General features: G+C 43.8%; 1 protein-coding gene across 4 annotated transcripts in view; it reads left to right on the plus strand.

The window, feature by feature from the left end:
- Nucleotides 1-12891, plus strand: part of crfa4 (cytokine receptor family, class I receptor 4) — a 30164-nt gene extending 17273 nt beyond the window's left edge. Inside the window, exons 3-9 of one of the 4 annotated variants that reach the window (XM_087236580.1) lie at nucleotides 2636-2753; nucleotides 2906-3078; nucleotides 5338-5516; nucleotides 7019-7172; nucleotides 7296-7383; nucleotides 7553-7625; nucleotides 9585-12891. In XM_087236580.1, coding sequence (XP_087092706.1) covers nucleotides 2636-2753; nucleotides 2906-3078; nucleotides 5338-5516; nucleotides 7019-7172; nucleotides 7296-7383; nucleotides 7553-7625; nucleotides 9585-10145 — 1346 coding nt within the window. In that variant the 3' untranslated portion in view covers nucleotides 10146-12891. The remainder of the gene's footprint in view (nucleotides 1-2635; nucleotides 2754-2905; nucleotides 3079-5337; nucleotides 5517-7018; nucleotides 7173-7295; nucleotides 7384-7552; nucleotides 7626-9584) is intronic. The other 3 variants (XM_087236582.1, XM_087236581.1, XM_087236583.1) reach the window with 3 other exon arrangements.
- Nucleotides 12892-15000: the final 2109 nt, after the last annotated feature.

Here is a 15000-nt window from a genome sequence, read left to right on the forward strand (position 1 = left end):
GGACTGCTCTACATCACTGTGTCTGAGGGATTGTCATCATCTTGTGTCTGAGTCATATGTAGGTTAGTGTATCTCCATCAGCTCCGTTCAGCCGGTTTCCTCTCTGTCAGCTCTGCTGTGTGTGTGTGTGTGTGTGTGTGTGTGTGTGTGTTTTGAAGGTTAGCTAGTAGGATGTCATACAGTGCTGGTGTGTTGTTGGTAGTTTTCCTCAGAGTGTGTGTGTGTGTGTGTGTGTGAGATGTGTGAAGGGTGTGGCAGGAGCAGTGTGTGTGATCATATTCTCCGAGGCGTCACTCGTCTCGGGTTTCCTCAGGTGTATCTTTCACCTCATCATGATGAAGTAAAGGATGTGTTCAGGAAAACACAAGCTCATCTGCCTGATGTGGAGATCACTGCAGCACACCTCAACACACCTCAACACACCTCAACACACCTCAGCAGATCCAGCAGAGTTTGCAGTGAGTGGAGCAGTAAACTCTGCCGGGTGCAGTGTGTGTGTGTGTGTGTGTGTGTGTGTGTGTGTGTGTGTGTGTGTTCTGCTGAATGAGTTCAGTGCTGATCGTGTCCTTGAGGATAAACACAGCCTCGTCACATTACAGCAGCTCCTGTGATTGGATGAACTCTGTTGCCCACGGCAACTGTGTGTGTGTGTGTGTGTGTGTGTGTGTGTGTGTGTGTGTGTTTGTGTGTGTGTGTGTGTGTGTGTGTGTGTGTGTGTGTGTGGTATTGTCCTGTTGTCAGTGTATACTCTGAGAGATCGCTGTCACACAGTGTCCAGTTCCGCTAACTCTTTTCGTCTGATTGACCATTTTACACTTTAAGCTGTTTTAAGTGCTTCACACACACACACACACACACACACACACACACACACTGCGCCTGTGTTTTACAGGAATGCATAACGGCTAAATCAGATTAGCATAGTTGTTAGCATTAGCCCACATGTCATAATCTCAAACAGACCAAAGCGCCTGATGATGAACACACAGAAACTGACTGATGGAGGCGTGTGTGTGTGTGTGTGTGTGTGTGTGTGTGTGTTGGAGGGGGTGTTCATGTTTGTTTGTTTATATTTGTTTGTGTTTGTTTGTTTGTTTTTGTCAGTTAGTTTGTATTTGTTTGTTTGTTTGTGCTTGTTTTTGATAGTTTGTATTTGTTTGCGTTTGTTTGTTTGTTTGTTTGTTTGTTTGTTTTTGTGTTTGTTTGTGTTATTTGTTTGTTTTTTGTTATTTGTTTGTGTTTGTTAGCTTGTTTATGTTTGTGTTTCTTTGTGTTTGTTTGTTTGTTTGTTTGTTTGTGCTTGTTTGTTTTTGTGTTTGTGTTTGTTTATGTTTGTGTTTGTTTGTTTGTTTGTTTGTGCTTGTTTGTTTTTGTGTTTGTGTTTGTTTATGTTTGTGTTTGTTTGTTTGTGTTTATTTGTTAGTTTGTGCCTGTTTCTTTGTTTGTGTTGGTTTTTGTTTGTTTTTATGTTTATGTTAATTTGTGATTTTGTTTGTTTATGTTTGTCCTTGTTTGTTTGTGTTTGTTAGTTTTTGTTTGTTGATTTGTTAGGTTGTGCCTGATTGTTTGTTTGTTTGTTTGTTTATGCTTGTTTTTATTTTTGTTAGTTTGTGTTTAGATTTGTGTTGTTTGTGTTGTGTTTGTGCTTGTGTTTGTTTGTGTTTATGTTTATGCTTGTGTTTGTGTGTGTTTAATACTTTATGTTTGTGCTTGTTTGTTAGCTTGTGTTAGTGTTTTTTGTTTGTTTGTTTGTTAGTTTGTGTTTGTGTTTGAATTTGTGTTGCTTGTGTTTGCGTGTGTTTAAACCTGAATGTGAAACTATATTGTGTGTGTGTGTGTGTGTGTGTGTGTGTGTGTGTGTGTGTGTGTGTGTGTGTGTGTGTGTCTGTCTGTGTCTGTCTGTGTGTGTGTGCACGCTCCAGCAGATGAACACACACTCCGTCTGATTAATCCAACAGCTGCCAATACACTGAGTGGTTACAGGAAATCTGCTGGGCCATTAGAGTGCGTCTGTCAATCAAACTGACTCTCGACTCCGCCCACCACCAGCATCCAATAGGAAACCAGCAAAATCAGTCCAGACATGCTGGAGAGAGCAGCCGTTGGTGCTGAGAGATGGATGAGCACTGTGGGAACAGTTACAGAGAGCATTCATACACACACACACACACACACACACACACACACCTGCTCTTCTAGTGTTTACACTGTGAGCTGTAGCTCCTCAGCTGTGCGCAGGTTATGTTGTGTGTGTTGTGTGCTCACACTGATGGGGTCAAACTGAAGGGCGTCTAGTCCAGGGGTGTCCAAACAGCTCCAGGAGGGCCGCTGTCCTCCAGGTGTAGCTCCAGCTTGCCTCAACACACCTGCACAGGTGTTTCCAGAAGGCCAGTGAGAGCTGGATCGAGACCCGCAGTAACTCTGCTGAACACTAGCTGGCAGTGAGGTGTTTCTGTTCCTCTGTGTCGAGTTTCTTCGCTGGTGTTTTGTTGTTTCTGAACTCTTCCTGAATGTGTGTGTGTGTGTGTGTGTGTGTGTGTATGTGTGTGTGTGTGTGTGTGTGTGTGTGTGTGTGTGTGTGTGTGTGTGTGTGTCTGTGTGTGTGTGTGTGTGTGTGTGTTTTCTTCTTCCTCAGATGGCAGGAGGCCGTCCATCTACCGCTGCCGCTCGCCCAACATGGAGGTGTTCAGCTGTTGGTGGCGCCCGGTGGAGAAGCAGAGTAACGTGAGCTACACACTTCTGTACAGCACCGGGTGAGTGCCGCCGCTCTCTCTGGAGGAGGAGGAGGAGGAGGACTATGATGATGATAATGATGATGATGATGATGTGTGTGTGTGTGTGTGTGTGTGTGTGTGTGTGTGTGTGTGTGTGTGTGTGTGTGTGTGTGTGTGTGTGTGTTTCTCAGCAGTGAGCGAGCTCCTCAAGAGTGTCCGGATTACGTGAGCGCAGGCCCCAACAGCTGCTTCTTCGATGCTAAACACACTCAGGTCTGGAAGGTGTACTGCATGAACGTGACGGCACACACTCGCGCCGGGCCCGTCACCTCACACAGATACTGCCTGGACGTGGCTGATATAGGTGACGCTCTACACTAGTAATCCAGCACTAGTAGAATAGAGGACAACACTCATATTAAATACTCATATTCATACTCCAGACACTGTTCATCAGTATACATCATGTACACCAGGGCAGAAGCTGTTCATTTACTGACATTATTAATGTTTTTATTCCTAATATGCTTGATTCTTATATATACAGAGCATCCGGAAAGTGCTGACAGCTTCACTGTTTCCACATGTGTTTATGTCACAGTCTTATTCCACAATGGAGTAAATTGATTGATTTTCCTCAACATTCTACACACAATCCCCCATAATGACAGTGTGGAAAAGAGTTTTAGAAATTGTTGCAGATTTATTACAAATAAAAAGCTGATAAATCAGATGTACATCAGTGTTCACAGCCTTTGCTCAAGACTGTGTTGATGCTCCTTTGGCAGTGATTACAGCGTCGAGTCTTTCTGAATATGATGCAGAGGCTCTGCACAGCTGTCTTTGGGGATGTTTGCCCGTTCCTCTTTGCAGCACCTCTCAAGCTCTATCAGGTTGGATGGGAAGTGACGGTGTGCAGCCATTTCCAGATCTCTCCAGAGATGCTCAATAGGATTTAGGTCTGGGCTCTGGCTGGGCCGTTCCATTGATATGTTGGCGGTGTGCTTTGGGTTATTGTCCTGCTGGAAGATGAAGCGTCGCCCCAGTCTGAGGTGGAGAGCACTCTTGTGCAGGTCTTCATTCAGGATGTCTCTGTACATCGCTGCATTCATCTTTCCCTCTATCCTGACTAGTCTTCCAGCTCCTGCTGCTGAAACACATCCCCACAGCATGATGCCAACACCACCATGCTTCACTGTAGGGATGCTGTTAGCCTGCTGATGAGCGCCGCCTGCTGTTCTCCACACGTAACGCCTGGCGTTCACTCCAAACAGTTCAGTTTGAGTCTCATCAGAGCAGAGAGTTTAGTTTCTGATGCTCTGAGAGTCCTTCAGATGGTGAACTCCAGGCGGGGAGTGTCTTCCGTCTGCCCGCTCTACCATACAGATGCCTGATTGGTGGATTGCTGCACAGATGGTTGTCCTTCTGTAAGGTTCTCCTCTCTCCACAGAAGAGCGCTGGAGCTCAGACAGAGTGACCATCAGGTTATTGATCACCTCCCTGACTGAGGCTCTTCTCCCCCGATCGCTCAGCTTAGATGTCCGGCCAGCTCTAGGAAGAGTCCTGCTGGTTAAACATCTTCACTGACTGATGATGGAGGCCGCTGTGCTCACTGGAGCTGTCAGAGCAGCAGAAATGTTTCTGTCACCTTCCCCAGCCTTGTGCCTCCAGACAATCCTGTCTCTGAGCTCTACAGACAGTTCCTTTGTCTTCATGCTTGGTTTATGCTTTGACATGCACTGTCGACCCTGGGCTCTTATATAGACAGGTGTAGCCTTTTCAGATCATGTCCATCAGCTGAATTGAGCACAGCTGAACTCCAATGAAGCTGCTGAGACATCTCCAGAGTGACCAGTGGAGACAGAATGAACCTGAGCTCAACTTAGAGCTTCACAGCAAACGCTGTCAATACTGATGTACATCTGATTTATCAGCTTAAAAAATTTAAATAAATTTTCAACCATTTAATAACTCTTTTCCACATGGTCATTGTGGGGGATTGTGTGTAGAATGTTGAGGAAATCAATCAGTTTAATCCATTGTGGATAAGGCTGAAACATAATCACATGTGGGAAACTGAAGCGCTGTCAGTACTCTGGGATGCTCTGTATGTTTGTTTTTCCAGTGTAGAGGAGTTACCGGACCGTGATAGTGTGGAGTGCTCCTCTAGTGGAGGCAGTGTTTGGTGCAGCAGCTTATATTAGTGTGATGTTTCTCTGGACTGTTATTATGATGCTGCTGTCTTTATTTGAGGTGAATGATTTAAACTCATGTGGTGATGCCGTCAGCAAACACTAACAGTGAGGTAGCCTGATCACACTGCCATAGAAGTAATCTAAATGTAATCCAGAATCAGATGACAATGCCATAGATGTGTAATCTAAGAGCTCATATGACTGACGACAGCTTCTGTCCTGCAGTGGGGCTGATTAGTCCTCTTCAGTGTGCTTCATATAGAGCATCAGAGCTGACGTGAGGATGTCTGCGAGTGTGCTGGAGACCGAGCGCTGCGTCAGACTGATTGTTCAGGGTGTTTGTTTGTTCGCTGTGTGCTGAGCATGAATATCCCCCAGACACCTGTGTTAATGAGTCCCGTGTGTGTGTGTGTGTGTGTGTTCCGCAGTGGAGCCTGACCCACCTTTTAACCTGACCTACACCCTGCTGAATGACTCCACCTGCGGGTCGTCCTGCTCCGTCCTGCTGTCCTGGATGTATCCCATCGCTGCAGAGGTGCACCAGGGCTGGATCACGCTGGTGTACGAGCTGCGGTACCGAAACCTGCTGCAGCCCAACACCTGGAAGGTGTGTGTGTGTGTGTGTGTGTGTGTGTGTGTGTGTGTCTAACAGCAGTAACACTGTAGACGTTGACAGCAGAACCGCATGTGCTTTGTTTTCTGATGATTTGGATGTGAACTCGTGAGATTAGAGATCAGCCGTGTGGACGGTGTAGATGTCGTCACAGTGGGTTTACATAAAAACCTTTCACAACCCTATTTCTGTGTTTTTCTTGACAAAAGCCTCCTCTAAAAGCCTCTTAAGGCGAGATGCTGATGTGAACTGAGCGCTGTGTGTTTTTAAAGCTTAAAGGTTCAGCAGAGTTTATAGAGTTCAGTCAGACGATAGATCTCCAACACTGTGCCGGACTCTACAGAAGCTGACCACACTAATGCCAAAACACGAAACACTCGACATCAATGTCTAGCGCAAACTGCAGGAAGAACAGCTGCATATCACACTGCTGCATATCACACTGCTGCATATCACACTACTGCATATCACACTGCTGCATATCACACTGCTGCATATCACACTAAAGTCTTGTGGAGGATCTCAGCTGTAAGAGCAGCAGATAGTATCTGGTCTTCTAGTTGATGATGTGTGAAAGTGTCAGAAGGTGGATTTCTCTGCTGAATCCTCTGTTGATCTGCATCCCAATCATCACCAATACTGCTGAAGACCTACTGGAACCAGCATGGACCAAGATTCACACAGAAATCAGTCAAGTTTGGTGAAGGAGACATCATAGTTTGGGGGTTCATTCAGTATGGGGGCGTGTGAGAGATCTGCAACATCAACAGCCTGAGGGATCAAGACATCTGTGCTGCCCATTACATTACAAACCACAGCAGAGGGACAATTCTCCAGCAGGATAGCGCTCCTGCTCATACTTCAGCCTCCACATCAAAGCTCCTGAAGGTCAAGCTGCTCCAGGATTGGCCAGCCCAGTCCCCAGACATGACCATTATTGAGCTGATGAAGGAGGAGGTGTTGAAGATGAACACAGAGACTCTTGATGAACTCTGGGATCCTGCTGAAGCTTTCTTCTTCATTCCAGATGACTTTATTAATCAGTGATGTGAGTCATGTCAGAGATGTATGGATGCAGTCCTCCAAGCTCATGATGGAGTCAGACACAATCTTCATTCTGTCTCCACTGCAGCAGGACTTTATATTCTATACTGGACATTATTTCTGTTCAGTGATGACACTTTAGTCTGAGCAGAGTCAGAGCGCACTGTCCTCATCAAATCAGTCAACATCAAGACATGATCAGATTTATTGAGCTCAAATCAGCAGAATCTAGAGGCCTTCACCTTTCATAGAGACACTTCTGACACCAGATCAGCAACTAGAAGAACAGTTAGTATTGGCTAAAGTCTGAGAAGGCCACAAGATTCTGTCAGGGAGTGTATATAGTGAGTTTAGTTCATGCACCCTTCACCTGATTCACATCCTCTAAAATCAGGAGCGAATGCTGACGTGTGTGTGTGTGTGTGTGTGTGTGTGTGTGTGTGTGCGCACAGGTGAAGGAGCGTCTGCGAGAGCGGCAGGTGGAGCTGTTTGATCTGCCGGTGGGCTCGTATGAGTGTGTGGTGCGCTGCCGCTCCGCTAACAGCAGACACTGGAGCGAGTGGAGCGAACCCATCAACTTTACTGTCAGCGGCAGACCTGTGTCTGGTACATACACACACACACACACACTCACACACACACACACATACACACACATACACACATACACTCAAATACACTGGTGTTTGTCTAACTGTGTGTGTGTGTTTGTGTGTGTGCGTCCCTCAGATCGGATGTTGGTCTTCATCTTCATGTCCACCGTGGCCGCCATGGCCTTCCTCATCATCGGCTGCGGCATCATCCCTCAGGGCAAGAGGTCAGACATCACCTGTAGAGCTCAGATCTGCTCAGACATTTATCATTGCAGATCAGAGAAAACTGATCACAGAATACACAAGAAGGAAAATGTGTGTGTGTGTGTGTGTGTGTGTGTGTGTGTGTGTGTGTTATTGTCTGACTTTTGTCTTTGTATTTTTATTTTGCAGCAGAATTAAAGCCTTTTTCTTGCCACCGATTCCCAAACCGCGCATTCTAGGACTCGAGCCCACACTGCTGAAGGTCAGACTCTCTCTCACACACACACACACACATACACACACACACACACACACATTTTCTCAAACACATGGCTGTTTCCACTGAGAATATGGTACGGTTTGCTTGTAGGTACCTTCTGTAAAAAACGGCCATAAAAGCGAACGAAACCGTACTGAACTCTACCACTCAGTGTGTGGCCAATACAGTGTGTGTGTGTGTGTGTGTGTGTGTGTGTTTCCAGTTCTGTGTGTGTTTGTCTTCCCTTTTGTGAATCCAGAATAAGTCAGCAGTCAGCAGGTGTGCAGTAAAGAATTACAGTTCCTTCATTACATTTACTTGAGGAATGTTGTTGGGTAATGAGTACGTCTTGACTACATTTACAGATGTGTACTCTGACTCCAGTAATTATTAGAGAGAAATCATTACTCTTCTCATTACTCTTGATAATAAATGTGCTTCATATGACTTTAGATATCGCGAGCTGCAGCATTGGAGGGGTTGTGTCGCGTAAGGTTGCTATAGTGACGCGTCTCCCGCTTTCGGTTCGAGGAGCGTGCTGCTTATGTTGGAATGGCGTCGTGGAAGACGTGAGAGTTTATACTGCAGTCACGGCACAGCCATCTGCGGTTCCGAGAGGACGCTCGCGCTGTCTGTGCAGTGAGATTATCAGACCAGCGTTTGGGAAAAGAGCTGTAGTGACGAGTGTTTCCCAAAACCCAGAGTGTCTCTCTCGAAGATCCATCGCTTAAACCACGTTAGTTATGCCATAAAACGCCTATAATGACGCTCTAAACGGGTGGAGGAACTACTTCTGTAGAGAAAAACCCATAACTGCTTTGTGCAAATGATATTGTTTCACACACACACACACATTTAAACTGAATCCAACATTAGATTGAGTAAGCGCATGCTCTCGCTCTCCACATCAACTGAAAGACATGTAAACGGCACATGTAGAGTCTGTGTCTGCTTCACTAATATTATTGAGAACATCACATATTCTATTCTAAAACACTCACTCACAAAAGCTAACACACACTCTAATATCATATAAATAAACAAACAAATGAATAAATAATGCAGCCATTTATTATAATATCAAATGTAATATTCATTATTATTAGAAATGAAAAAAATCATACTTTAATAATAATATTAATGATGAGGATGATGATGATGATTATTATTATTATTATTAAGCAGGATATTGTTAATTTATTTATTTTTTTAAAAGTCTACTTTTACAATCTGACACTTGTAAACCGCTGCAGAATGTTGTAACAGCAGGCCCATGTCATATCCAGCACAGATACTTCATAAATAACCCACTACAACTGAAAATAATTAACATATGCTGTTTGTTTTCACAAGCTTCAGAGACGTGGCGTAAATTCCGCTTGTAAATAATAGCTCACCGAGAGCTTTCGCCATGAGGCTGTGTTCAAAATGACATCAGTGTTTTTAAAGTGCACTGTGAAGGGAGCACAATAGTCAACATGAAGATCGCTAAACTGAACTGTAAAAACAGCAAATTACAGCTGAGAGAGACGAGCTGAATGCTGTTTTACATTTAATCATTCAAACTTTGAATGTTAGAATGTTCTAAATGAATAGGGCATAGGGGGGATAAGTGGCAATGGAACACAGCCAGGAGCTCTGTTTCTCACTACAGCTGCAGAAGTGTAGCTGCAAAGATGATATCAGACACACACACACACACACGAACACAGATGAAGACACACACACACACACACATGAACACAGATGAAGACACACACACACACATGAACACAGATGAAGACACACACACACATGAACGCAGATGAAGACACACACACACACACACATGAATGCTTTTTAAAAATCTCAATACTGAGGTGTGTGTAGGATCAAGACTCTGATGTGACCTGCTCTGTGAGAGAGTCCGTCATGAGTTTGATCTGGTGGTCTTGACCTGCTGCTCTTCTGTCTGTCCTGCAGAAGGGGAAGATGGAGGAGATCGATCATCATTTCTCCAGTTTTCACGGGTACACACCGCCGCAGTACAGCATGGAGACGTGGTACACGGTGAGTGTGGATGCGTGTGTGGCTCCCAGCGGCGTCCAGAATAAACCAGAGGAGGCGCTGTTCTCCCAGTACATCACCAGTGTGGACGCTCTGCCGCCTGTCCCGTACTGCCGCACTGACCCCGCCCTCTGCTGTGAGGGACCGCCTTCTGCAGACCCTGGCCCCGCCCAACCAGAGCTCATGTCCTTCACCGGTATGGATTACAGTGTGATTGTAAACTCCGCCCCCAAGCAGCCTCTGTCACATGACTTCTACACGTGTGTGAACGGCGTGACGTCAAGCGGCGCGCTCAACCTGGTGCCCTGCCGGCCCGACACACAGCTCGGCAAGGGCTACGTGCAGTTCAGGGAGAGCCTGGAGGAGGAAGCAGAGAAAAACAGCCAGCTGATGGCGCTGTTGGAGAAGCAGAGGGAGGCGGGGCCTGATGGAGAGGCCAGTGGAGCGGCCACGCCCCTGCTCCCGCCCACAGACTAATCGCTAATCAGGAGCTAATATACGCACATGCGACATACAATCTGTCACACACGCACACACACACACACACACACACACACACACACGTAACACATATAACTCCCCACACACACTAACATGCACTAACACACTGCTTTGTTTTTGTGAGTTGTGGGGACATTCCATAGGTGTCCGGTGTATTTATACTGTGCTAACTGTATTCCGTCACACTGACCCGACCCAACCCAACCCCACCCGCACATTCTGGGTCATTGAAAAATGGGTTTATTCTTCACCTTCCCCTGTAGTTGCTGTGTCAGTCACAAAACACACACACATTAACTCAAACACGCTGACTAGCATATACACAAACACTAACACACATATGCACACTAAATCAAACACACACTAACCCACACACACACACACTAACTCACTAAAACATACACACACTAACACAAACATGCATATTAACTCAAACACACACACACACACGCGCACACACACACTGCTCTGTCCATTTAACATGAAGCAATGGCTGGCCTCAGATGCCAAACACACTGCTCGTGATTTCACTACACACGTCTCACACACACACACACACACACACACATATACAAACCCTCACTCAAACACATGCACAAACACACTCAATGCAGGAACATTCAGAGAGAGCGGAGAGCTCTTGGCCTCCTCACTGTGAGCCGTCCACCAGACTCCTCCCCCTGCGGATGCGATTGGTCAGAGTTTTGATTACAGGAAAAATTTACAAGCCATGAAAACACAAATATGCACACCACCAAAGACACACGCGGGAGTGTGAACGCGACTGGAGCGCAGGATTACTGATGAACTACAGCAGCGGCCGTGTGTTTAGTGCGGATACACAAATGTAGGATTGTTCAGGCGACACTGCAACAATACTGTAACGACACTGTAACAATACTGTAATGACACTGTAACAATACTGTAACGACACTGTAACGACACTGTAACAATACTGTAACGACACTGTAACAACACTGTAACGATACTGTAACGACACTGTAACAATACTGTAACAATACTGTAACGATACTGTAACGACACTGTAACAACACTGTAACGATACTGTAACGACACTGTAACAATACTGTAACCATACTACAACAACCCTAACTCTATTATAACCTTTCTATAACACAGTAGCATTACTGTAATGTCACCGTAGTGCTACTGCAGTGTTACTGTAATTACTGCTATAATAACAATGTAACACTACTGTAATGTCACTAGCTCTACTGTAATGTTATTGTAATGTTATTATCTTGACTAGTATCACTACTGTTATGTTACTGTAACAACACTGTAACATTACTCTATTATTACTGTGATGTTACTGTGACACTCACTGTAACGATACCGTGAAGTTACTCTAACGCTGCTGTGATGTTACTTTGATGTTACTCTAATGTTACTGTGATGCTACTCTAACGCTGATGTGATGTTACTGTAATAGTACTGTGATGTTACTCTTGTGATGTTACTCTGATGGTACTGTGATGTTGCTCTAACGTTACTGTGATTTTACTGTAGCACTGCAGTGATGTTACCCCAGCGTTACTGTGATATTACTCTAATGTTACTGTAATGTTACTCTAATGTTACTGAAATGTTACTGTAATGTTACTCTAATGTTACTGTGATGTTACTCTAATGTTACTGTGATGTTACTCTAATTTTACTGAAATGTTACTGTAATGTTACTGTAATGTTACTCTAATGTTACTGTGATGTTACTCTAATGTTACTGTGGTGTTACTCTAATGTTACTGTGATGTTACTCTAATGTTACTCTAATTTTACTGAAATGTTACTGTATTGTTACTCTAATGTTACTGTAATGTTACTCTAATTTTACTGAAATGTTACTGTAATGTTACTCTAATGTTACTGTGATGTTACTCTAATGTTACTGTAATGTTACTCTAATGTTACTGTGATGTTACTCTAATGTTACTGTAATGTTACTCTAATGTTACTCTAACGTTACTGTGATGTTACTCTAACGTTACCGTGATGTTACTCTAATGTTACTGTGATGTTACTCTAATATTACTCTAATGTTACTGTAATGTTACTCTAATTTTACTGTGATGTTACTCTAATGTTACTGTGATGTTACTCTAATGTTACTGTAATGTTACTCTAATGTTACTGTGATGTTACTGTAATGTTACTCTAATTTTACTGAAATGTTACTGTGATGTTACTCTAATGTTACTGTGATGTTACTGTAATGTTACTCTAATGTTACTGTGATGTTACTGTAATGTTACTGTAATGTTACTCTAATTTTACTGAAATTTTACTGTAATGTTACTCTAATGTTACTGTGATGTTACTCTAATGTTACTGTAATGTTACTCTAATGTTACTGTGATGTTACTCTAATGTTACTGTAATGTTACTCTAATGTTACTGTAATGTTACTCTAATGTTACTGTGATGTTACTCTAATGTTACTGTAATGTTACTCTAATGTTACTGTGATGTTACTCTAATTTTACTGTAATGTTACTCTAATGTTACTGTGATGTTACTCTAATGTTACTGTAATCCTGCAGTGATGTTAGTGTATTGTAAAGACAGATGTCTGATGCAGTTGGTCGTTCCTCATCTGCAGGCAGTGCTCCAGCTCATTACAGCCTTTATTTTCTTACAGATATACATCTATAACTCTTCATAAAGCATCAGTCCCTGCGTGGCTGGTTTATCTGCTCCAGTATTCACTCTTTCTTCATGATTATTATGCAGATCTGTGTTGCTCTGATGTTCTTATTTTATTAGTTAGGTCTCGTTTCGTCGTCCACATAAGTTGAGTAATAGAAACTGGTTTGCAGGCTTTGGCTGTGTTACGTCAGCAGTTGTGAGAGTTCTGTACAGTCTGAAGTGTGTTTATATTCTGGCTGTAGTCCTGGTGCTGGGAGCTCGACTCTGAGAGTGCTTCACCTTCTACATGCTGAGATAGAAACACACGCTTTGATCTTCATTTATTCATCTTTTAGTCGTATAAATCAGGGTTTGGGCGGTGTGTATTAGCAGATCTGCTGGGCTGATTATTGTGTTTTCACCACTTTATGAAGAGTTCTGTCCGCTCACACACACACACACACACACACACACACACACACACACACACACACACTCCTGCATTTGACTTTGCTGTTTGTTGTTGTGATGATGCCGTTTCCTGAACACTTTATAACGTCTCGTATATAAGAAATATATTTATAGAGAGAAAATCTATTACTATAATGAGAAGCTGTGTGAGAGAGAACAAGAGAGAGCTTGTGTGTGTGTGTGTGTGTGTGTGTGTGTGTGTGTGTGTGTGTGTGTACACAGTTGAACCCATGTGCACTGGAGAGACTGCAGCACTGTGTTGTGTGTTCATCATCTGTTCCTCTGCTGTGTGTGTGTATGTGTGTGTGTGTTGTCTGCTGGCTGTGCCTTTACTGGTGTGTGTTTTTACTGTACAAGCACACTTGATGAGCAGTGTTTTCTCCGCAGAGTTCCACATCTGTATATAGAGCGGCTTATACTGTGCAGAGATGCGTGAACACACACACACACACACACACACAGAACTGACTCCATGATGTTTTGTATTCTAGATTATTTTTGTGTGTATCCTGTACGCTTCATTTCTCTGCAGATTTGATCATCTGGGGGAAACTCACCTTCCTAAATAAAGCTCAAATTAAGCTCAAACCGTGTGTGTGTGTGTGTCTGTGTGTCTGTGTGTCTGTGTGTCTGTGTGTCTGTGTGTGTGTGTGTGTGTAGCAGAGGCCAGCTAGCCCCTTTCACACAGTGACACCGGTAAATATCTGTAAAAATTCCGGAACGTCTTTACCGGCAAGTTAAAAAAGTCGAGGACGTTCACGGATCCATTCCAAAAAATGGGTAAATCCTGAGCATCCAAAAATCATTAAGCAGAAATGAGCTGTAAACGGCTGCGCTTGTGTCTGTAAACATTTGACCACATCACAAACTCTGTGGATGATCAGTATTGTGAACAGCTTTGATGAAAACATACAGAGGAACACTTTCTCATGTCGAGATGTTCATGAGTGTGTGTGTGTGTGTGTGTGTGTGTGTGTGTGTGTGTGAGTGTGTGTGTGTGTGTGTGTGTGAGTGTGTGTGTGTGTGTGTGTGTGTGTGTGTGTGTGTGTGTGTGTGTGTGTGTGTGTGTGTGTGTGTGTGTGTGTGTGTGAGTGTGTGTGTGAGTGTGTGTGTGTGAGTGTGTGTGAGTGGTTCATCAGACTCGTCTATAGTGTTATGTCAGAGTAATGAGCTGTAATTGAGCACAGGTTAATGGCTTGTTCTCCTCTGCTGCTTTATCAGAGTGTATAACGCAGGTGAACAGCGCCACCTGCTGGCTGAACAGCGCATGCGCACAGCTGAAGAGAACAGCGCCATCTGCAGGCTGAACAGCAGAAGACAGTGCTGGATCCAGCGAAAACAGTCATGCATGAATAATAAGTGTGAGATCAGCTGTGAGTCAGTCACACACAGCAGATCATTACAATGATAATAGTGAAAATACTGTAGGATGGCACTGCTGTAGTTTCAGCTCTCGGACACAGTTCAGTTCTGTGAAGCGTTTTCTAGACAAGTAAAATATTATTTCCAGCAATAATGAGTCAAAATGAAGAGAGTTTTACATTAAAACAAGCAGAATAATCCGACAATGAGGGAAGAGCAATAATATTATGTTAAAGGGGAAACTTGATCATTTCTCTTCCATCATTGTCGGATTATTCTGCTTGTTGAAATGTTAAACTCTCTTCATTTTGACTCATTGTTGCTGGAAATAACACTAGATTTGCTGCCTGTC

Source organism: Danio rerio, chromosome 1 (genome assembly GCF_052040795.2).
Source record: "Danio rerio strain M-AB ecotype USA chromosome 1, GRCz13ab, whole genome shotgun sequence".
NCBI classification, from domain to species: Eukaryota; Metazoa; Chordata; class Actinopteri; order Cypriniformes; family Danionidae; genus Danio; species Danio rerio.